Here is a 23,049-nt window from a genome sequence, read left to right as displayed (position 1 = left end):
AGTCTTTTCCATAGGGAATTTTGAAGTCCCTACCAATGTTATCAGGGCGAGCATTTATCTGTGTTGTGGCTGGTATCTTTCAAAGGATTCATTGGTTACGGTGCACAGTATCTTCAGCTTCCTCCAAATTCAGTTGCCTCTGATGGAACTCAGCACTGAATGTAACACTTACTGAAGGTTTGGAATGATGGAGGAGGTTAAGGGTAGTCCCTGTCCTGCCTCGTAGTTCTGTGATCTGAGTGTGACCCTGTCAATTTTCCTCAGGAAAGCTTTGAGCACCACTTCTCACGAGACTTGAGGGGGACCTGATCTGCCCATTAGCAGAACTTGATGCAGCGCATGAATTATCTTCAGCAATGTTGCCTTTCTTTTGCAGGTATCAGAGATTTGAAAAAGCTTTTCTGCTAGCTGTTGACTTGGGTGCTCGGGACCTGTTTATGGTGAGTCAATTCTAGAGACAGATGCTGTTGTTAGGGCGTTAGTTGTCAGCATTTCGGCACGTTAAAATGGATCCATGTCATTTGCAGTCTTAAGCACAGACTGAAGACAGAACGACCTGGTTTGCCTTTTGCCATCAGGAAGCTTGTCAGCAAGTCATCGATGTTTTCCCTAGCATGGCCTAAAACCTCTTCTATATTTTCCAGGAATTAACGTATAATTTTTTGAACTCCTCCCCTCTTCCTATGCCCTGATGTGGGTGAATGTCATCTTTCACTGTAATAAGCTTATACGTTCCTAATCCCTTCCTTCAAGAAGTACAACTGCTGAGTCCTGGGCACAAGAGCTGGCCATATCCTGGGGATCCTGAATGCTCTTAGTTTGTCTCTTAGGGCTTTGTGAAAAGTGACAAATTATGAACGGTTCTACAGGTACTTTTAAAACAACAAAGCTCAGCAGCATCAACACAAGGGTTTTTACATTTCATGCACTCTGCTCCCTCCCATTTAATTAGCTACAAAAGTAAAATTAACCAGCTCTTAAAAGGTTCTCTGTGTGCGCTCTGCAGGAGGCTCTTGTTTTATAAGATCTTGCACCACAATGTCACAGCGCGGTCAGATGGACAAAGGCAATTGTGCTTTCCTAGTCTCTCAGCATGTTGCTACTCCACAGCTGATTTCATTGTTTTCAAAGAAACAATAGGAAAGGGGCTTCTTGAAAAAAGGGGCCTTTGAACAATTCGTTTGCTTGGCTCTTTTGCATAATGAAGACATTCTGTTGTTTAAATTAAGCTTTGACACTAGATGTTAATATCATTTATCCCATTAAGTCACTTGCCCTGCTAGTTCGATCTTGATATTTAAATTGTATGTTAAATTACACAATTAAATCCTGCTTTTATGGGTTATGAAAATTCCCTTCTAATTATATAAAAAGTTGTGTGAACCTTTTGATGTTTTTTTCACAGCTCTAATCATCTGGCTTGTTCCATCTAATTAGAAAGATGTGAATACTGTGATAAACTTCTCTAAGTATGCATCAAAGAATGTGATGGAAATGTCAGACTTTTAGGAAATTCATTACATGTTTTATGTTTACTCTCCTCATTTTTTTTTCCTCCTCTTAGCTCATCTTTTTCCTTTTCTCTTTTTATTGAATGTATCTTCTTCAATGCCAATTTTGTGCCTACTCAAACTAGGCACTGCTGCAGCCTCGTGTAAGATTCAGGCTGTGACGTGCCTGCAGCAGGTCACAGCTCTTACTGGGGACTCTCGCACGGTAGCAGTAAATTCTGCCCGAGTCATTGCAGCCGTTGCGGCAAAACAAATGACCCAGCATTTGGCCAGAGGGCTCTCTCCAATACGGCCGAGAACATTTCCTGCATGATCTTTTTCTCTTCCCTTCGTCCCGTTGACAGCAGGACTGAGGTAGCACCTCTGTCCCTGGGTGGGCAGCACCAGGGCTGGGTCAAGAGGTGGGTGCGGAGCTGTTACCAAGAAGGAGTTGTTTGTACCTGGCTCCACAGGTGGTGACTTGTCCTCCTCTCAAGAAAAAAGTTCTCCAGCTTTCTTAAGAGGAGTTGCAAAGTTCACAGAGAAACTAGCTTTGTCCTTTCCTACTCCTCTTTGTTTTCCCTTTCTCAACACCTATTCTCAATTTACTATCTCACCAATGCTCTTAAACATAAATATACATTTTCACGGAGTTCCTCCTGGCTTACTGTGACATCAAAACTAGTTCTCTATTGTCCATTGCCTTTGAGATTCTGGGTAGTTTCCCCTAAATTATGGAACAAACAGCACACACGCCTGCCTCTGAGTCCTCTGTTAATTCACTGCCTCCTCTGGAGAAATGTCCTTTTGCTAATTCATCTTGTAAGTAGGGCACTAATGAACAAACGTGACAGTAAGCTAACAGTGGCACTGCTGCAAGACTGCTAAGTATGGAACTCAAGAAGGTGCGTAGATCATAAAAAGTTTTTATTTGTGCCTCAGTAATTTTTAGAAGATTGAGTTTCATTGCACTAAATACTGTGTGAAAATTAGATAAACCATTCCCTGAAAGCTTACAGTACTTCAAGGTGTTACTATAACAATACTATTGCTAAGCAGGTTTGTACATCCTTAACACTGAATAGTTTGTATATGTTTATATAGGTCAAAATGCAATTAATAACATACGACTTGACTTTACCTGTATTTAAAGCATTTATAATTATGTGCAGCACAAATAACTAAAATATAGGTCAATTATTTGTACTGGTGTTTTACAAACCAAACAAATCCATTTATAAAACCTCAGGTGGCTCTAGGAGTCTTACCACCTTATTCCCAGTTCATGTAATGGGATTTCAAGAAGAAAAAGTAGTCTAAAGAAAGATATCTAGTGACATAAGCAAAATGAGAAAGAAAGAAAGAAAATGTATTTATTAAAGGGGAACAGCGAAGGAACAAAAAAGGAACGACTAGAGAGGAGCAGACATAAGAGAGGCTGAGGAGGATCGAAATGTTGAATATCCGTCTTCTGAGACTTCTGATGAAGTGTCCTGTGTCTTGGAGAATTTATCCTGAGCATCTTTCACCAAACAGGGCTCTGCAGCATTCCTGTTGTCTGTTTTGAGATTGCAAAGAAGTCTGAGAGAATGCCATCTGAGGGCTAATTTCTTTCACAGAAATGAAAAAGAAAAAAAAATAAAAAGGGCTTAAAAGTTAGTCCTGCAGCTGTAGCGTCACTAGTATGATGCCATAACAGGACACGCGCACGCTGCTGGGTCTCTCCGTAAGCTTCACCCTCACGTCACATCTCAGTGTATCAATTATTATCATCTCCTACAAAGTTCAATAAAAAAATAAAACTGAAAAGGACATAATATCAGGAACAACAGCTCCATTTATTGGACGGTGACTGATCCAATCCGTGCCAGAAAAGATCAAGGAATAGAAGGGTTGTTAGCCTGAAATCCTTTTGTAGTACGCTCCAGCTCTCAGCTGCTGAAAATTCAAAAGGCCATCCCACGTACCAAAGGTAGCGAAAAATGCAAGGAAAAGACACTTTAATAAAACTGTCAGATCTTGGGTGATACACTGATGAGGAAAGTGCAGGTTTCGAAGAAACGTTGGAATTTTGCCCAGAAATATCCTATAGACAAATGCACATCAGTGTTTCAAATGACTTGTGCTCGCTGAGGGCCAGCTCTGTGAGTCACAAAGATGAGGGTAAAAAGGAAGTAGTCAAAAAGTAATCAAACTGTTAAATGGTAAAATACAGTCCTTTTAGCAAACCCCTGATAAGAAGCTGGAAATTGTTTGGGTTTTTTGGTCACCATTGTTTTTGAGAGGGGCACCTTCTTTGGACTGTTAGATAATTGTGTGAAAAAACTTGTAAAGAATATTCAGCTAATTCTTTTTTTTTTCTGCCATTCTTTAAGGCACCCTGTAACCCAGTGTTTCTTCTTTCTCTTTTATTTATTTTCCAGTTTTATTTTACTCAAGAGTTATGAATTCTTAGAAAAATCCAGTTTTGCTAGCTTATTTGAGGGAGGATCACTAAATTTCACCTACCAGCCTACTGCTACATCTCTATTTCTCACAAAAGCTTCTGTTAGTTAGCAATGGATATATAGCATCTCTACATTTCTTTGCTCAAACGAGAAAACATGGGCTAAAGGAAGATCTGAAAATAACATGTTTTGATACCCACGGCACGCAGAGCCTCTTAACTGAAAGAAGTTTTGTACTTTTCTGCAGTTGTTTCCACCACCCCCCCAAAGTTTATTATTTAAAATTGCGTTGAAGTATACAATACTTCTCTTAAACTACAAAAAGACAGTCCTTAAGCATAGTCAGAATTACTGAACACAATCTGCCTATACATTCAAATCTTTCTAAGTTCAGACTTGTTCAAGAGCCCTTAGGTTTTCTATTGTTATCTAAATAAGCTGACAATATCTCCTGTTTCATCTTCATAGAAATCATTCCTTGCTACTCAGTCCCTTTTCTCCTGACAACCTTGTTAGACCTACAAAGAGAGGAAGCACAGAGTTCGCAACAAGTTCGTAGCTCATTACTTTGCTCTGAGACACTTGCACATTTTTTAAGTCACGCCTGTCTCTGTAATTAGAAAACGCTGCCGACAGACTGGTGGGGTCCTGCGGGTCAGTGCCAGGTTCCACTGTGTAATCAGTCTCAGTTTCCCTGACATTCTCAGTTTGCTTCTTATTTGTGGGTTTTTTTTTTGAATTGTCAACTGAAGGGAAGTAGAAAGCCACATCTTTTTCTCCTAACACTATTACTCTCACTTTTTTTTTTTTTAAATCTATCTTCTCTTTCTTGAATAAAGTCACTTTTTCCTCTAAGAGTTTCTGCCGTACTGGTGACGGTGGCAGTAACCTCACACAGTTCCATCTGAAATCTGTTAGTGAGAATTTAGTTGCTTTTTTGGTATGCAGATGTCAGTATTTCCAGCAAATACTTTTCCCTTTGAATTCCCGCATGCAGATAGATTGCAGAACAATGGCCAGGAATGACTTAAATATTTGGATACCAAATGGCATCTTCAGCAAAGAAGTGGCGATACTTTGCCAGCTGATCTTGTTTCCCTCACCTTACATGTTTCAGTTCATGCACGGAGCAGCCTGTGGCCATGACACCGAAGGAGAAGGGGGTTAATTGTCTCTTTATTAATGGTCAAGGATGCAACTTTACTTCAAGGGCCAAAACCAAGGGTGGCCAGACTGTAATTTGTCAGCAGGGATATATTCTCCCACAAATTGTGCTGTATGTAGTGCAGGTGATTTTTCACCTCACAGGCTAACACGCAATAAAAAAGCCTTGCAATCCAGCACGTAATGATACCTCCCTGCTGCAGCCCTCTGATATTTAACCCTACGTTCAGGACTAGACCCAGGGTACTGGCAACTGTCCACGCTAGAAAAGAACATTCCTGGAGAGCCCCTCGTGATCCACGAGCCGCTCAGGAGCCATGTCACCTGGGTGGGTATTAAAACCACTGAGCAGCTGTTGTTGCTCTTATTGCCTCCAGCATCAGCACCAGGAGAACCAGCATCACCTTACTCAAAGAACAGTGACCATAATACAACCACCGGCAGACAAAAATGAGTCCCAGGAGAGCTTTACGCACCTTAACACGCTTCACATAGGGACTGTCAGCCAGAAGAGTTCCAACACTTCAGATCTGGTTTGCATAGAGCCATCAACCCTCTTTTAATTCAAGTTGCACCAACAGAAAGTACCTTAAAAGCAGACAGATTGGTTTCTTTCATACCCGAAGTCAATAGCTTTGCTTTTATCAGTGCGTGATTGGTCAGTGTTTTATTCATCCCTGTATTCAACAGCACAAGTAAGATAATAAATTTGCATTGGGAGGGAATTAAAATGTAACCGTAGTTCATCAGTTCCATCTGTGTTTGTGATCTAAATAATAAAAGAACCTTTTTCTTTCAAAATCCCTTTTGTTACTCCTATGAGATTCATTTTAGATTAATCTTTTTTCCCTCCTTTTATTTCCAAAGGACATCCATTACCTCGCTCTAGATAAGGGTGAATTGGCACTGGCTGAAGTGGCAAAGAAGAAGGCTAATGACATTGATGCAGAATCAATAACTACTGGAATTGGTAAGAATTAATGGCATTTAAAAAGCCCTTTTTTGTTTTAATCAATACTTGTCCTGTACAACACCGTGTTATATTTGTAGAGGGGTTATTGCTTCAATTGCATTGTTTTCTTTGAAAGTGAGACAGTATTTTTATTCATAACTGAAGAGTGAGGCTTGTAAATAGACTGCATAAAATAGGATTCTTTTAGAACTATACATCTTAGTATTTATCCAGAGCGTACAAGCAAATGCCATTCGAATATACAGAAATGCAGAGAGGCGGTAGGTACTTTTGTGTGACTGTTTCTATCTATTGTACAAATCCATGACTTTCTAGGCTCTGCAATACTGTATCACTTCCTTCCCTCTCCAGCAGAGCGGAAATCAGGCAGCGCCTGTCCTGAACTCTTTTGTTCAGAATCTTTCATTTTCAAGCTTAAATCACTTTGAGCATTTTTTGCATCACAACTGGGCCCTTGGGCAAGAATTGCCAAAAAAGGACATTTGTTTAGGTCATCTCTTACTGGACACTCTTTAAAGTGTACAGGTACATCTCCTCCTCTTCTCTTCTTCTCTTCTCTTCTCTTCTCTTCTCTTCTCTTCTCTTCTCTTCTCTTCTCTTCTCTTCTCTTCTCTTCTCTTCTCTTCTCTTCTCTTCTCTTCTCTTCTCTTCTCTTCTCTTCTCTTCTCTTCTCTTCTCTTCTCTTCTCTTCTCTTCTCTTCTCTTCTCTTCTCTTCTCTTCTCTTCTCTTCTCTTCTCTTCTCTTCTCTTCTCTTCTCTTCTCGTCATAGGTAGCTGCCCTCTGCCCCTAGTAAACTAAGATACCTAGGACTTGTGTCTGATCATTATCTATTCCCTTACACTTGACTCAGAAAATTTAAACCTTAATCTGTGTCTTCAATTAATTCCTTGCAAACCTACACTATTACTATTTCAAAAGTTAGGCTATTTTTAAGTTTATTGACAGCTTTACATACCATTATATACACAAAGAGAAGGATAGGGAGGAATCCTGAGGTGATCACAAATGTCTTACTTGCATATCAGATGTAATACACGTGTTACTACAATCCAGTTATAGATGTACAGGCACAGAGTCTTCCCCTCCCTCAGAGCAGTCTGTAATGCCCTATAAGCATAAATTATTAAAGTAATTTTATATGATAAAGTCTTTTAAATGTTCTCATTTGCTGAATAATTAACTATCAGAATGATTTAAAATGCTTTTCAATGCCCCTGGGACAAACTGTCACTGAGATTCAGTCTATAAACAGTAATGAATTTGCATCCAATTAATTTTATATGAAAATAAACAGGAATCTCCCATGAGCTCATTTCACTGTGGATTGGATCTCACCTTAAACACATGAAGCCTCAGCCAGAGGTTTAGGGGGTTTTTTTATACTTTTTTCCAACGTCCTTTCTTGATGACGTTTTTATTTCATAAACTGTTGTTAGCGGAAAAGGTGTCACGAAGCATGAAGTGGAGTCAGTGAAAATAGAAGATAACAAGTATTTTATATATAAATTACTCTATCTCTCTATCATTTTGAGAGGGGGAGAAAAAACTCATGCCTGAGCCGGAAGCTCTAAAATGCAATTTCAAACAAGTCTCTGTCCCCCAACCATCTGCTAAGCCCAGCCCTCTTCACCCAGTCCTCGCTCTCTGGGACCTTCAGCCGCTCGGTTCACCGGGGGTCACGTTTCCCAGATCAAACCCCAAAGTGTCTGAGCACGCATTCCAGGCTTCTACAAGAAGGCAGCAACCTGCACAAAGAGAGACAACCAGGTGAAGTCAGTGCTGCTGATCTCCTGCTATACTGAACACCTCGCTAGATAATATCTGGCCTCTCTGCAGCGTACCTCATGTATGTATTACAGTGCAATACTTGGTCCTAAATAGTACAAATGTGAGCTGTTCTTGTATGTTCAACTTCTGAGCTAGCCCTTCCCCAAAACTCAGCACAAGAAGTTGAAAATAACACGAGTCAGTGCTCCTGGCTGATTCCCAAACCCTTGAGAGAGCTCCATCTTGCCCAAAAATATATTTAATTTGTCAAGGTATTTCTCTCTACAGGGCTCACTTCAAACATAATATATTTCACATTCAGACTTTTGGGAAAGTTTCAAGCTCCTACAAATCGTGTAGAATGACGATAGAATTTCAGCTGGAATTTATAGATGTCATCCAGAGTTATCCTCAAGATTTGTGTCAATATAAAACTAAAATAGATCGATGATTTTAAAATTTTTGGAGTTCTAACTCTTCTCAGTTCCGCACGTGATTGCGTTTTGCTGTACACACAATTTTGAAGAGGCCACTCTCAAAGCTAGGGACGTCTGGGTGCACGTGGTAAAAACACCCGTAGGCCTTCAGAGCCCGGTGGTTTGGTGAGAAGGTTGCTGAGCCAGGTGAAGTGTCAGGGGAGCTTGCTGCTCTTCCCTCCTATGGTTTTGGCACAATCAAATACTTTGTTCAACTGGTTAAAGTCTTTTAAAGGAAATCATTCTCATCAGATTTTATGTTTGACAGCCTGTGAAAATGCATCTTGAGGCATAAGAAGATTGAAGTAATGGCACGTCTCAGGGACTGCATTAGCTGCCTCCTCTTTCCCCACTCCCACTTGATCAGCAGACCAGTGGCCATAGATATTGTTGTTTCCTTTGCCAAGGATTTCCTGTTGGATTATTTCTGTAGTAGATCTACGAGTTCCTGAACAAGGTCAGGGAGCTCTTGTTTAGCCTTGCCTAAAATGTATGCCATGCACCTCACTTCGCTTGTTTAAAACAGAGGGGATTTTCTACAATACTGACAATATTACCGATAAATTCGATTTATGAGCGTAACCTTGCTCCTGGACCAATGTTGTCCGTGGTGGAGGAGTGCATCTGTTCCGTGCCGTAAACAGAAGGTTGCTAATGTAAAACTTGAGTTGCAGAGAACTGACGTGGCCCAGCCTGTTAGGAAATGCCATGGCTAATAATGATCACGGAGGTGAAGAACGCAGCCTTTCAGACATCATTGCTCAATGAATATCCAACGAAGAGCACATGTAGTCAGTGTCAGAAAGTTTCCCAAGGCCAACTTCCAACAAATTACATTAGGGCCTAGCAAGATGATTTTAACCTTCAAATCAGTACCTTTCACCCAAAAGGGATTCGTGTTGAGACAAGACAGATAACTGCCGCATAGTTGAAAGGCAAATTGGGAAACCTTGTATTTCTACTTAGAATTAGATTCACAATATTAGTAACACTCATGTTTAGGAAATACTAGTTTCTAAAAGAGATATCGTAATAAAAACTCTGATGTTGTTCTGAAAGCCAGATGGAACTGACTCATATTTGGGGGGTTCAGTAACGTCTCACAAAAGGGCTTGAGGTTTTTAGACTTAAAATAGAATTTTAAAACATTTCTGGAAATATTCCATAATGTTTGCAAGTGAGATAAGAAGTCTTATCAGTTCTCACAGAGACCGAGTTCTAATTTCCCACACTTCATAAAATGACATTCAAAATCTAGGGGCCCTGCATGTTTCACCGTGCTGGCAAGGATCATCACCAGTTTGAACCTCAAGTGGAGAATTTATTCTTCGTTCTGTGATAGCGCTTTGTATTGAATGACTTACATGTTCTTTGTGATAATTAATAATGACACATGCTCCAGTGTTTTGTCTTCCACACAGTGTGTCGGAGGTACCGGTCTGGTCTTGCAGACAGTCTGCTCCCTCCAAATCACTTGTAATTTACTCAGATCTTCCCCTATGCCTGACAGTCCTGGCAAGCCTGCTTGCATTTCTGGACTGTGTTTAGAATTGTCCTCCTGTTTTTGTAACCTTCTCTGGCCCTGCGTGAGCCTAGTTGATAACACTTGTTCCTCTCCTGATCTGTAACGACTCCTTTCATCTATCAATGAACTTCTTCCTTACCCTCATGTACCCTCTCTGACACGGACAAAGCCTTCTTCATTTCCTCGTCATCCTTGGCACATGCATATTTCTCTTGCTATCAGGTTTCAAGTTAACTGAGAAACTTCGCATTTTATTTCATCACATCATTCTCATTTCATTGTGTAACATGTTTATGGCATGCTTAAAAGGTATTATCCAATACACAGATTAATTGTAATCTGGAAACACTCAGGGGACACCTGTTTATGCTTTAGTTTTTTGGAGTTCTGCTCCCTTCAGTGTGTTATCTCCCCTATTTATTTACTTAGATTTTCAATTTAAGTCAATCAAAACCTCTGGAATCAAATCCTTTGCTTTTATTTTTCTAGTAATATGACTTTTTTCCCAGAGAGCCATAAAAATGTTTTTAATGAAAAATGGGGTTTAAGTATGATTGGCAGTTAACCTATGGCAAGAAATTGGTTTCCATAAGCACTTTTTTCATTTTGTGCCATGCAAGATGAGTGTCTCTGAAGATCCATTGTAATTTGAAATTATTTAACTGTGCTCATGTGTACACTCTCTTGCATGTATCAAACCACACAGAGAAATGATTTCCACCAGCTTCAGCGGGCTTTAGATGGGGAGTTTAGCAAGTAACAAGGTCCTGTGTAGGCATTACCAGAAGTCTTGCCCTCTACAAAAACCACTGGCAAAGAGCCCGGTCTGGAAGGATGCCCCACCCAACGTCGAGTGCCCGAGTCCCCGGGTTTCCAGAAGAGCTGGTGGCACCTGGCACTCGTGGCAGGCAGGCCCGTTGCAGGGTAGTTCTGAATTCACAGCCTGGTACACCAGCCTCAGCGGGAGTGTGACAACATGCTCCCGTATATCTAAGTGCTTCTGCTAAATATTCTTCTTTATTCTGATGTTTAGCTTTTCGTCAGTTACACCTTTAGTTTTCCAACTGTTACTGAGGATTTTACTCTATCGAGAGGTTGCAGGCACTAGTCGTTCCTCTCCTTGGTTTCTTCTGGAGAAGTGGAGTAGTTTGTTTCACTTAAGGTCTATAGTAACGTCAAACTATTTTTGGCTCCACCTCATCTCACCTCCCCATATGCTTGTGTCGTGATGTCAGTTTTGATCTATACCTTCCCTCTGCTAGACAGCTTTGCCTAAAGACATAATCCTCAGCCCCTAATAATTATAAGTACATCAAAGGCTAGCTGGTTTGCTTAGCTGCAGAGGTCCACACAAAGATCTGTGTTTCTTCACTTGAAAGAGATTCATAGTTTTGTGTCAAGCTTTAGAATAATCATAGCATTCCATTTTTTTCTCTTCTTTACTGTGACATATTCTTGCCTACTACAGAACTTGATTTAAAAAGCACCACTCTGTGCCTCAAATGAAGACGCTATTTTCCTTACTGTTTTAATTTTAACTATCCTCATATTTTGTAATATCAGTCAGCAGTAAAATTATGCCCTATTTAATATGAAAAAGTCTTACTGAGAAGTCATAGATTAAGCACTTCTTACCTTCATTTCAAATGATGTGTTGAGTAGAAGGAAAAAAGAAAAATCGTAACTGGAAGAACGAATTTTAGGGAGTTAAATTCTTTGTATCTATAGCCACATACTATGACTAGTTTATTAAAAAAATACATTATTTCCAAATTCTGGACACTGAAAGGCGTTGTCTTTGTCTCATTTGTATTTATTCCACTAACAACTAGCTTATTGCAAGGTGTGTGAGGTCTCTCATCTCAGATGTTTTCAGTATATTTCCATCTTATTCCGTAACCTCCGAGACAGTTGATGCACATAGACAATAGAGAAGGGATGACACTAATTACGAAGTAAACAGATGACAATAATTACCAAGTAAACAACTTATTTACCATGGCACCATATCAAGAAGTAAGTTACAAAAGTGAAAAAAGTTCACAAAAATATTGCTTGGATGAGGATGTTCCCTGATAAAAGAATAGTTCAGCATAAAAGGTCTTGAAGGGATGCCCATGGCACGGCACTGAAGTAGAGAAGCAATACTCAGGGATTAGGAACTGAAGTAGGAACTTGGGTTCTCAGCACTGATTCCATAGACTGACGTAAATTTAAACAGAAAGCACACGTCGTTAAAATAACTGTTGAAACAAATTATCAGAGAAATTGGTGCATGGAAAGTGTCTTTGCATGGAGACTAAATGAATACCTTTTTGGGAAATAGGTTTTAGCCAAGTATAATTTATGCATTAGTCAAACACAAGTTTTTCTGGCTTGGTCTAGGTTACCTGGATGAAATTTAATGGCCTCTAATTCATTGTAGGTCAAACTGGGTGATTTACACTGTATCATTATAGTATAATATTCATATGTTCTGGGTTCCAGTCTTGCCTACAGCTCTGTGAAAAAGCCCCTGGTAAATCTCCCATTAGCTTCAAAAGGCCCACATGTAGGCTAAAAGACTGCAGTTAAAAGCCACATAATGTATATTCACACATCTCCTAGTGTGCACGTGTGTGTGTACATAAGTGGGTGTTGTATTTACACATACACAGCCAAAATCTGGCTGGCCATAAACAGAGCTCAAAATCTGAACACAAGTGCTGGATTTATTACGGATTTATATTTTGCTTCATGACGTCAGCAGCCACGGAATCTGCTGCTGCTTTTTTTTTTTTTTTTTTTTTTTCTGAAAGAACAAGAAATAATCCCAGCAGGAGGTGCTTCCATAATTGCTGTAGCTGGCTGAGAGCTGCGTATCTGTATGTTCACGGTGTGTCAGAGGCGTGTTTGTCTCACACGCCCTAGAGCCATCCTCGAGCCTCTAGGTTTCTGAGAGGCAACCCGCCGGTTGCCTTCTACGCACCTAAAAGAGTTGGCAAACACATATTTGCATGGCAGTTGGTATGTGTTTTGTCCTGTTTGTTCTGCGTGGCATAATGTGATGTGACAGGCTGCAATTCATCACATCAGTGGCGTGACAGCAGAGGAATTGGAAAAGAGGTGTAATGGTGGGCTGATGCGAGGTGTCAGTCTGAGGTTTGACTGGAGTATTTCAACATTAGGTCTTTCTATAATGAAGAAATATCTCCAAATATTCCCTGTGCTGGTGAGTTTTAGAGGTGGTGATCAGGCACAGCACAGTGAGCCTCAAGAGAAAGCTCTAGAGTGCTGTGCTCAGAAGAACTGACTCTTGTAAATAAGAGAATATTTGCACGTCTGGTTTCTGATCAAGCAAACAAACAAAAATGTTGAAGGACTATTTAGTTACTGCCTCCTCTTTTACTGCACTCCCCAGCCACACCACATGCCCTTAAGTGGGGATGCTGGAATTGCCCAAATCGATGGCAAAATCAAGTGACAAAATCAGACGGTTTTCCTCCAAAGACTCCTGCACCAGAGGCTGTGTGACAGTTCACCCCTGACAAACTCCTGCAACAAAAGTGAAGGTGTTTGATGACTTGATGTTAGTTCTTGTTGAATGCTTCCAGCCTAACAAAACAAAGTTCCCTATTAAAACCTGTCTCAGGGCTGGTGACATTCTAGTCAGGCTATTGCAGGGAAAGCCGTAGGGAAAAGCTCGGCGGGGCCCCTGAGTAAGCTTTGCACCCATCGCCGCTGTCAAATCTTGCACTCTCTGAAGTGCCAGATCTTGCCAGAAAAGAAATGGACTGTTTAGGAAAAAGTTTCGGTGAAAAACTAAACAGTGCCTAATACAAGCCAGTAAGTGCATTCAGAATTAATGACTTTTTTTCTTCCTTAAACACTCACTCCGTATTTCATTTCAGCGATTTGAAATATCTTTCCCTGAAATATCCTTCCTGATGGTTAGTCTGCACCAAGACTTCTTTTTACTTTAAATCTCAGTGCCATGAGAGTGCTGCAGCTCCTGAACTCATGCGTGCATAGCATCTGCCCTTCAATAATGGTTTTCACATTGTTCAAGATACCGAAGGTCCTGCATCATGCTAAATTTCAAACGGTAGAATTCAGTCTTAAAAGTAGGTTGTGAGGTAGCACTGGTTATCTCTGCAAAGCTGATATTTTGAAATGGCAAAATATTATAATATGATGAAAAGATACCATTAATAATAGCTTATAAGTGTGTATGGTGATAATTATAATTAGTTGCTTACTGCAGGTATGTTGCAGGTCCCACTTTTTCATCTCTATAGAAACCAAAGATGCCTCAGCCACTTGATTTCTGCCTCCTGCCCTCCCAGCCCAGTCACCTTCCACAGGAGCTCGGGCTCCCCAGCACCTGTCTCCCTGCTTCTCCTCTGCCCCTGGGAGGGCACAGCTTCCCCGCTACCTTACCCGTATTTCAGGCGATCCCTTTCAAGTAGCTCTGCAAGGCCGGGTTTGATGTCAGCACAGAGGCTCACTGTGCCTGACTCCACCAGCCTGGTCTGGATGGTGCTGGAGCTCAGCCTGGCTTCTCCCGAGGAACCAGTGGCAGGACTCATGAGGACTTTCGTGCTGACTCTCAGCAGTTATGGCTCTGAGCACAGCTTTGAGTACTCACACACCACAACATTGGTAAAAAAAGTCAGGGTATAGTTCTCACATAAATTAGATCCAATGGATTAACCCCTTAACTGAGAGTTTAAAATTTTTCACTGTAAAGGAGTGTGGAAGACAATATTCTTTCCTGTAGACTTGTGTTAAAAACTTATGTGGGACTTCTAGTGATTTTAAAAAAATCGAACATTGTTTCATAACAACTATGAGCTTGTATTTTTTTGCACGATGTAACCTACCTTCCACGACATCTTACTGTGGTTTTTCACATTCTCTGCTAAATTTAATAAAATCCTTTGCTAATGTTCTTGCTGCCAAAACTCCCCTGGAAACATCCAAAAAAGCTTGAAGGGCACCAGGTGAAGAGCAGGTTCTGGGGCTGTCCCAGAGACCTTGCAGAAGCGTTGCTGCTCACGGACTGTGGGACCGGCTATGAGCTTCTCCTGAATCATCATTTGAAGTTCGTTGCTAAATTTCACCACACCTCTGCCTAAATAATAGAAACTTCTATTAACCAGATGGAACGATTATGGCTACAATTAATTTTTTATTTTACCCCGTAGGATGCCTTGTGGCCAAAGAACAAACGGCTACGAGGTGCTTCCCTTAGCCCCTTGCCTTTAGCCACCGAAGGGCAAGATGTTCAGCTCAGAGCCGCCGATATGGAGCCCGAGCGGGCACAGTCTGCGGCGATGTCAGTCCCCCCTGTCCTGCTGGCTGTGCTGCTGCTGCCGTTTAGGTACGTAAGGGAAGAACGAGGAGCACAGCACGCCGCTTCGATCACTGTAGTGACCAGAATTTTAACAGTAAAGCATTCTGGAAGAAAATCCCGCTTTCCTCAAAAATTCCTGCAGCGAGCGTGAGCTTTGGTCCGTGCCTTGTTTTCATGTATTATTGTCAACTACAGCGTCCCAGCCTGTTCCCTGGTGTGTTTGAGAGCTTTGCTGCCCACGCTTTGGGACGAGAAGCAGCACAGCGGGTCGGGGACTCGATGAAATTAGTCCTTTCCAGCCATGCTGGATGACTTTGGCCCGACTCGGTTTGGCCCTTCTTTTGGAGACTGTGTGAGCTCATCCTTTCAGCCCCTGGCGCCTGTCGGGGACCCTCAGCTTCTCGCTCTTCTTCCCCTTTTCTTACCCTTCTCACCCTCAGCTTCTCCCTGCTCATCTCGCATTCCCGGCACTGCCCTCCCAGGGTTTAACCGCACAGAAAGGCGAAGTCCGTTTTCCAAGCTCCCGTATTTCCTGTAACTTGAAAGATTTATTTTTTTACAACATAGAGTAAAAAACCCCACACCTCTGGGAAATGAGCCGTGATGCTCTAGTTCGCATCTGCCGTTAGGTGTCAGTGTGAAACAACCGTGATCCGCGAGGGCTGTTCCCGGGGGTGCAGAGATGCCCCCCATCCTAACCTCCTCCTTTCCGACTAAGGGAAAATACAACATGCAGCTGAGAGGGAGGAGAGGGTTGAAGAAAGCAAGAAACTTTTTATTTTATTTATTTTTCACCGCGTAATTGGAGCTGTTTACGAACAGATAAGGCTGTTTGCATTTCATTCAGTGTGTCTCAGGTTCCTGGTGCTGCAGTTGTCAGAGAAGTGTAATATTTACAAAACCAGGACAAGAGCTTTTGCACACACTGATCTGACGTTCTATTTTGGGGCAAAAGAAACAGTCAATAATAACAGTAATTTGCAGTCCGCAGGAGGTAAACTGCTTTGCCCTTATGCAAATGTTAAATTTCTCATGTAAGTTGATGCCTGCCAGTGTTGATACTTAACAGATGGGTCCTGCATTAAAATACTGAATTAGAAAAACAAATAAAAGTTCCACCCTTTCAGAAGACAAGCATATTAAAACTTAAAAAGTAGTTTTAAAGAAATTTTTTTTTGTGCCTGAAATACTACTTTCTTTTGGTGTATCGGTGCTGTGCATGATGAAGGAATAGTGGAAACATGATATATATTAAGGAGTTTGCAGTTGATTATAAAAAAAGTTTCAGGCACTTCCCAAAATGAGATGGCAAGGGAGCAGTCAGGTTTTGGTGGGAATTTCAAAAGTTAGTACAAGAAAAATAGAAGTTAGTATAATAAAAATCAGTTTTGGGGGTAAAAAAAAAGTATTTTCAAAAGAAAATTAATTTTTAAAATGTTCTCCAGTTGCTTCTAGGATTGGGAATACCTCAGGTAGTAGAGAGATAGTGGTTTTTTGCCTTATGTTTGAAACCAAAGGTGTTTCCACCATTAACTTTAATCAGATTTAGATGAGGTCAACCTAACGGCCGAATCAGCTTGGCCTTCACCAGAATCAGGGACCCTGTTGTGCAAAAGATCGTTTGGATTCAGCGCTGCCTTCCTCTGAGATGGGAGAGATTGAAAGCGTCGGTTAAATTTGGTGGTTTGTTTTTTCTTTTTTAATATGGACAGATTATATCTTAGGTAGCACCGTGTTTCTGCGATAAGCATCGGAGCTTGCCGGCTTTTCTTTTAGCTACTTCCAGTTTTCTAGTAAGTGAATGACACAGGAGGGCTGCACAGTCTAGAGCCATCCCAGCCAAGGCGAGGATCCTCATGTACCATCTCTGCTATAACTCCCCAAGCTGGAGAGCTGCAGTTCTCCTTACAGGAGCAAAGACTCCCCAAATTGGGTAGCCCTGCCCCCTTTCAAACTGGGGGTGGGGAAAGAAAAATCTCATGTGCCAATTCGACCTTGTCTTTATAATAGATAATTATAGGCATTAGGAAGAGTAAAGATGCCTGATTAAAAGGCTCCAGCCAGCTGCTAATACAAGATTGTGAGGTAATCCTTGACCATTTTCATATTAAGAGTTGCCACGATGAAGTTCTTCCACTCCTTAGACTGCTCGGCTTGCCTAGAATGCTGCTTTCTATTCTGCAGTTTACTTGCATCCCGACTCCCTTTCACTTTGCACTGTTTTAAATAGCAGTGATTAAACTCTTCTTTATATTCCTACTGGTGGAGGCTTGAAAGTTCCTGCCATCCATTTTGACTTCAGAAATACAAATTGAAGCTTCTTAGTTTTGCTCATCGTTTCAGGTGAGGTTCTTCTTCTTGTTTGTGGTACAAAGGGAGCAGATGAAAACGCTGCTGGGCTCACCCCCCAATGCTGGCTGTTGTCAGCAGCTGTACCCCTTCCTCCATCAGGTGTAAGTAGGGGCTCTGGGGCCAGGCACCACCTGCATGCATGGCACACTCACCCAGAGTTACTTTAGGTGAGTCCAGAGGTAATTTTGCTGACTTTGGAGGAAAATCATTAGTAAAATAGACCTGGACGCAGCAGAGAGCTGTAAGCTGCTTTAGACTGAGCGCTGTTCTTGCTCCGAGCGGCTCCTCACAGGTCAGAAAGGATCGTGGTGACAGTTTCCCTCTGACTGATCCCTTCTCCCTGCATGGGGCTCGGTTCCTATCTGCAGCCTAAACCAGTCCCAAAATGCCCCACAAAGCATGAAGAGCAAGGAGGAGTCTGCATCCGAAGTCAGGGAAGAGGCAGAAGGAGCAGAGTCAGGCTGTGAAGAAGGGCTGCAAGGACGCAGTAACAACCGAGCTGATAGTAAGCTCTCTGGGCGATGCACATCTGTGTGACAAGGGCTGTTACAAAGAAATGTGAGGGATGTAAGGAAAGAAAAAGATGGCTGCAACAATGTGGGAATGTGGAAGGATGCTCTGTAAGGGCAAACTTTCCCTAGTGAATTGCTTCCATTGCTTTCCATGGGTACGAAATGCATCTTAAGTGATGAAAGGAGTGGCTGACAAGCAATGCTTATAGTCAACAGATATCAGAGAACGTGGTCTAGGTTAATTACCTTCTCTTAAAAAAATAGAAAAGCATAAAAAGAATAATGTGGGTTTTTTCTGAAAAAGTGAGTGTCTGCCTGAAGCAGAATCTCCAAACTCCTGTTGTCTGCTTCAGTGAGATGAGGAGCAAGAAAGGGAATGAAATGGGGGGGTGAGGGGACTCCAGCCACAGCCATGGTGGTTTTTTTTTCCCCCTGACATTAGGCATCAGCTCTTTGCATCGTTTCCCATGGACTTTCCTCCTGGTTACCTTCAGAAGCACAAGCGATGCCAAGAGCTGCCCACAACTCCCTCTGGGGCTCTGAGCTTCCCAAGCGGCACCCGCAGCCTCTGCTCCTGCTGGTGGAGTTTATTTAAATAGGCAGGGCAGAAGTTTTTGTGTTTGCAGAAGGCAGTGTATAGCGTAAACTATCTCTGTGAGGTTTTAAAAATAAACCCACTCTGGTATTCACACCATTCTGTAACTGAGGTATTCCAGTCAGGTGAAGATCTTCCCAGGGCGTGGAAGGAGCAGCCTGGGAATGAAACCCCAATTTCTACGAGGTTGCGTTTCCCCTTCCAAAGGGACTGTGAAGCACAGCGTGTCCCCTTTCCAAAGCTTTACCTTTCCCCTCTAAATGAGACTCTTCTAATGGTAGAGGGCGGGAAGGAAGGGGTCAGCCCATCAGTCAGAGTTTTCCGATGCTGATTCGGTCCCGTTGGCTTTTCAGGCCTTTGGGCGGCCGAGCCCCAGACTGTGCTGGGGGTGACCAGCAGGACCGGGCAGCAGAGCGCTGGGGCGACAGGCTCTGAGTGCCAGCAGGGAGGAGCTGCCCTTACATCTGCTTCAGTGCCTTCCTCAGCCACACCTTTCCTGCAGATCGTGAAGGGTCACTCAGGGTGCTCCGGAGATGGTTAGAGCAAGACACGCTCTACTCTCCCACCTTCTTTTATGTCCCGGTGCCTTGAGGTGCGCTTAGAAAATGCATCCAAGTTTTATCTCACGTTGTGGGATTTAGGCAAGAGACATTGAGCAGAGCTCTGTGTGGGGAGCTTAGCAACAGGGTGTCAGTGTGCATAGAGTGTGCATACGTGTGCAAACACATGACTTACCTATAGACACATCACAATAAAGTTTTAGACTTCATAGGCTTAAAATAACGTGTTGGTACCTACTCTGTAGTAAGTTTGCTATACTTTCTATGCAGATAACACACAGTGCCCTATAAAGCACTTGCCCTTCATTTTATGAAAGTTTATCCAAGAAATTCCCAACATAATATCCTAATACTTGGGGCACAGAAGGCATTATAGAAAGTCAGTATTTTTAAAGGGACTGAAAAAAACATATGAACATTTTACATTTTTAGTACTTGGAAAGCTATCTCTTTTTAAACTCTACATGAGGCTCATTGACATCGGAGTCACTTTAGTCTCTACATCTTTCCAGCATGAGTACTATTTTTTTTCCCTTGAAACCCACTGACTATGATCACATCGGTCTGACAGAGTCCAGAAAGCAATGCTGTTTTGAAATTTGGGCTTTATTTACAGATAGTATTCTCATTTTTCCATTATTTGGATTAGGCAACTAACTGGTCCCAGGTTTTTCTTCATTAAAAGAAAAAGAAAAACCCTCCTTTTAATAAGTGTGTTCTTCACACTTTCAAACTTCAATAGCATAGAATTTTTCACTTGATCGGAAAGCTGATTTAATTTGCTGCTAGGTTAAATGTTAGAGGTTTCAGTCTTATGACCATGAATTCTCAAATTAAATTCAGTGCATTGCTTAAATTTCTAGCTGCAGTGCATTTAGCCTAATTGCTTCGGTAAGTTGGTGCTTAGTAACTACCACTCTTCTGAATTTTCCTCTTTAAAGGCAAGCAAGGAAATAAGCCTGAGGGGCACAGGTGGGCTAGCCTGCTCTTTGGGATTCACCTGTGGGGTCTTTGGATATCTCTTCCAGTCTGACCACATCCTCAGACCATGTCTGATGAGGCTCTTCTGCTGACAAGGGAGAGCAGTTAAACACCTGTAGGTTTTAGCTATTTAAGCCCAAGTCAGTTTTGAAGCCACAAGAAAGGCTGCGCAAAATGGTTCGGATTTCAGTCAGTTGTCAGCTAAATGTGTGCACTGGGCCTTTAAGTATTTGGCCAGACACCTCTTGATTGCTTAGCTTTTGTTTTCGCCCTTGGAAAGTCAGCTAGATAATACCCTGTAGCCAGTCAATTCTGTAATGCTGGACTGGGCGGGTGAGGAAGAATTAAGGAAAACTAGAGTTATATTTAGGTTTTTCCTGATTTTTGTGAGCCACGCTTTTTGCAGTCGTTTTCAGTTTCCTTGCGATATTCGATATAAAAATCATGGGGACTTAGAATGGTGCCGCTGATGCAGTGTTTCAGGTGGGCCCTTCTCCTCGCACGCAGGTCACAGTGCAGACGCGGTGGGGGTGGAAGCAGTAGGGGAAACCTCCACCAACTGTGCCCAGCAGGGGCAAGCCCCAAGTGTCCAGTTTTTTCGTCTTTGTTTACATCACTTTTAAGGCTTTGAGTTCTCACGCAGCATATATGTCATTAAATGGCTGATGCCTCTTTGCACACGTTGTTGTGATGGCCTGTGGCAACCTGAATTAATTGTTTCGGTAGTTGGTGGTGGTTGCTAGCCATAATTATTATAATTTGCATTTATAAAAACATCTTTCATCTAAGGATCTCAAAATGCTTTTGCGCCCATTTAATTAAGCTTCACAACATCCTGTGAGGTAAGTGTCAGGAGTATTGTTATATCCATTTTTACACAGGTTTCTCCAAGAAAACAAGGTCAGTCTCTAACAGGACTGGTATTTGGTTCACAGCACACCAGCCCGGAGCGGGGCAACGAGCACAGCTGCAGGAATTAGGGGTGCTGATCTAGGTCACTTTGCATCTCCCACATAGCTCTGGCTGCTGCCATGCTGTGTGGACACACGCGCTAAGCCACCACAAACACAGTCAGAGCAAGCTCAGCCCAGATTGCCAATCTGAGATGGCCCTTTCTTTCCCAGCAGCACTCCAGCAGCAGAAAAGTCCTGGGAAGAAAAACAGATAAGCACCCTGTGTATTGCACAAGATGACATAACCCGTCCTGTAAAGGTCCCTTCTTTGTGTAGTTTCTACTTTAACTTTTAAGCCTCTGTTTGTAATTTGTGCACAGAAAGACATTTCTGCTGCAGCCAAAGCCCAGAAACTAGCTGCAAGTGGCATAAAGGTAGCCTTTATGAGTCGCTTGCTTGTTCTAGAAGAGCCTGGATGCGCTTCATCTCAGCCACTGCCAGCCTTAGACCCAGCTTTACGGGCAATCAGCACTTCTGAGATCTACTAAATCCTAGATTACCGCGTGACAGGGGTATTTAAAAGGGAGAATCTTCACAAGCAGCATAGACAAGGAACTTGAGGGGACAACAGGAGTTTTCAAAAGCTCGTTTATTTTTCAAACATATGACTATGTTGTGTAAATTGAACGTGGCTCTCTGTAAGCGCTGTTGATCACCATATTAGCCCTGAGGAAGACAGGTCTAAGTAAGCGTTTGCAAATTGAGTAAGAAGTCCTGGGCCATACCTCCACGAGTTCTTTACCATCCCCATCAGTTTATAAAGGCTTGTTTACATGTGGCAATGACCAGATTAGCTCTTTTGAAAGAACTCTGCCTGTGGATGCGCTTACTCCAAAATAAAAGCCACTTTGCTTTTCTAAATGAAGTGGACCTCCAGGTGGAGAATGATTATTCTGAATAACTGAGAAAGAAAGTCATTTCATTCTCAAGCAGACCATCCAGCAGGAATATTCCAAGATGAACTGCCTGGCTAGTTTCTCATGTTGATGCTTTTTAAGGCACTGACACAGTTGCACGGTCATCAACAGCCGGTTTTGTTTTCAGTGCATCCTTTTCCTGGAGAGGGTGTGCCAACGCAAGGCAAGAGTCAGGCTGTCTTTGTCAAAGGTCTTGCATACTTCTCTGTCAGGTGAAGACCTGACATTATTTCTGCTTAATCTAAGAGCATGAGGTGATTTCTGAAAACATTCCTGCGTTTTCTGACGCCAAAAATCACTGATGGAGCACAAGTGGAAGAGACGTCAGAGGGTCCTACTGCACTCGTAGAAGATGCCAGTGGCAGCAGAGACTTTGTCCTGGCTTCTTTGGAGGAGCACCCCGGTGAAGCCCAGGGAGAGCTGGCCCTGCTCCCCAACATAAACCTGTCTGGAGCGTCTTTCGTGGACAATGTTACTCATCCCCGATTCTCTTCAGTTCCACTGAGTCAATGCAGAGGATTTATTCTGGTCCACATTTCTTTTGTGGGGTAAGGAAAGCCTGGCAGCCAAGTAGAAGGTCTGGCACAAGAACATATATAATTTCATTTTACCTGATGTTGTCTGCTTCACTTTCAGCAGAAATAGAGGACAGTCATTGTGCTAAACCTGCATTTTTACTAAAGCTTTCTTTTGCTTTTCCTTTCCTCCAGGCCTGTTCATGTCTAATGCCGCACAGAAAAGAAAATTGCAGTAGTGACCTGGGGCTTGGGAGTGCCAAGGGAATCACGGCATCAGGCCCACAGAGGGTTTTTTTTCTTGCAGCTACCAGAAAACCTTCAATAACTTCAAATCAGTGCTTTTGTTGTCTGTTTCTTTTTTCCTGTTTTTTTTTTTTTTTTGAAAGGGGGAGGTAACAATTCTATTTGTGTTACCTCATATTGCAGAAATCTAGACTTGATGGGTACTATGTTATCCTTTCTGGACCTCAGTCACTCCCAAAG

The 23,049-nt window shown here is 42.2% G+C and overlaps 1 protein-coding gene across 1 annotated transcript in view; it reads left to right on the top strand.

Annotated features, from left to right (window-relative positions):
- Nucleotides 1–23,049, top strand: part of WDPCP (WD repeat containing planar cell polarity effector) — a gene marked incomplete at its 5' end in the record, with an annotated part of 59,896 nt that overhangs the window by 25,989 nt on the left and 10,858 nt on the right. Inside the window, 2 exons of the mRNA XM_009873211.1 lie at nucleotides 377–440; nucleotides 5,969–6,071. Coding sequence (XP_009871513.1) covers nucleotides 377–440; nucleotides 5,969–6,071 — 167 coding nt within the window. The remainder of the gene's footprint in view (nucleotides 1–376; nucleotides 441–5,968; nucleotides 6,072–23,049) is intronic.

Source organism: Apaloderma vittatum, unplaced genomic scaffold, assembly GCF_000703405.1.
Source record: "Apaloderma vittatum isolate BGI_N311 unplaced genomic scaffold, ASM70340v1 scaffold16657, whole genome shotgun sequence".
In the NCBI taxonomy this organism is placed as follows: Eukaryota; Metazoa; Chordata; class Aves; order Trogoniformes; family Trogonidae; genus Apaloderma; species Apaloderma vittatum.
Note: the sequence above shows the minus strand (reverse complement) of the source record. Positions and strands in the feature narration are given on the sequence as shown.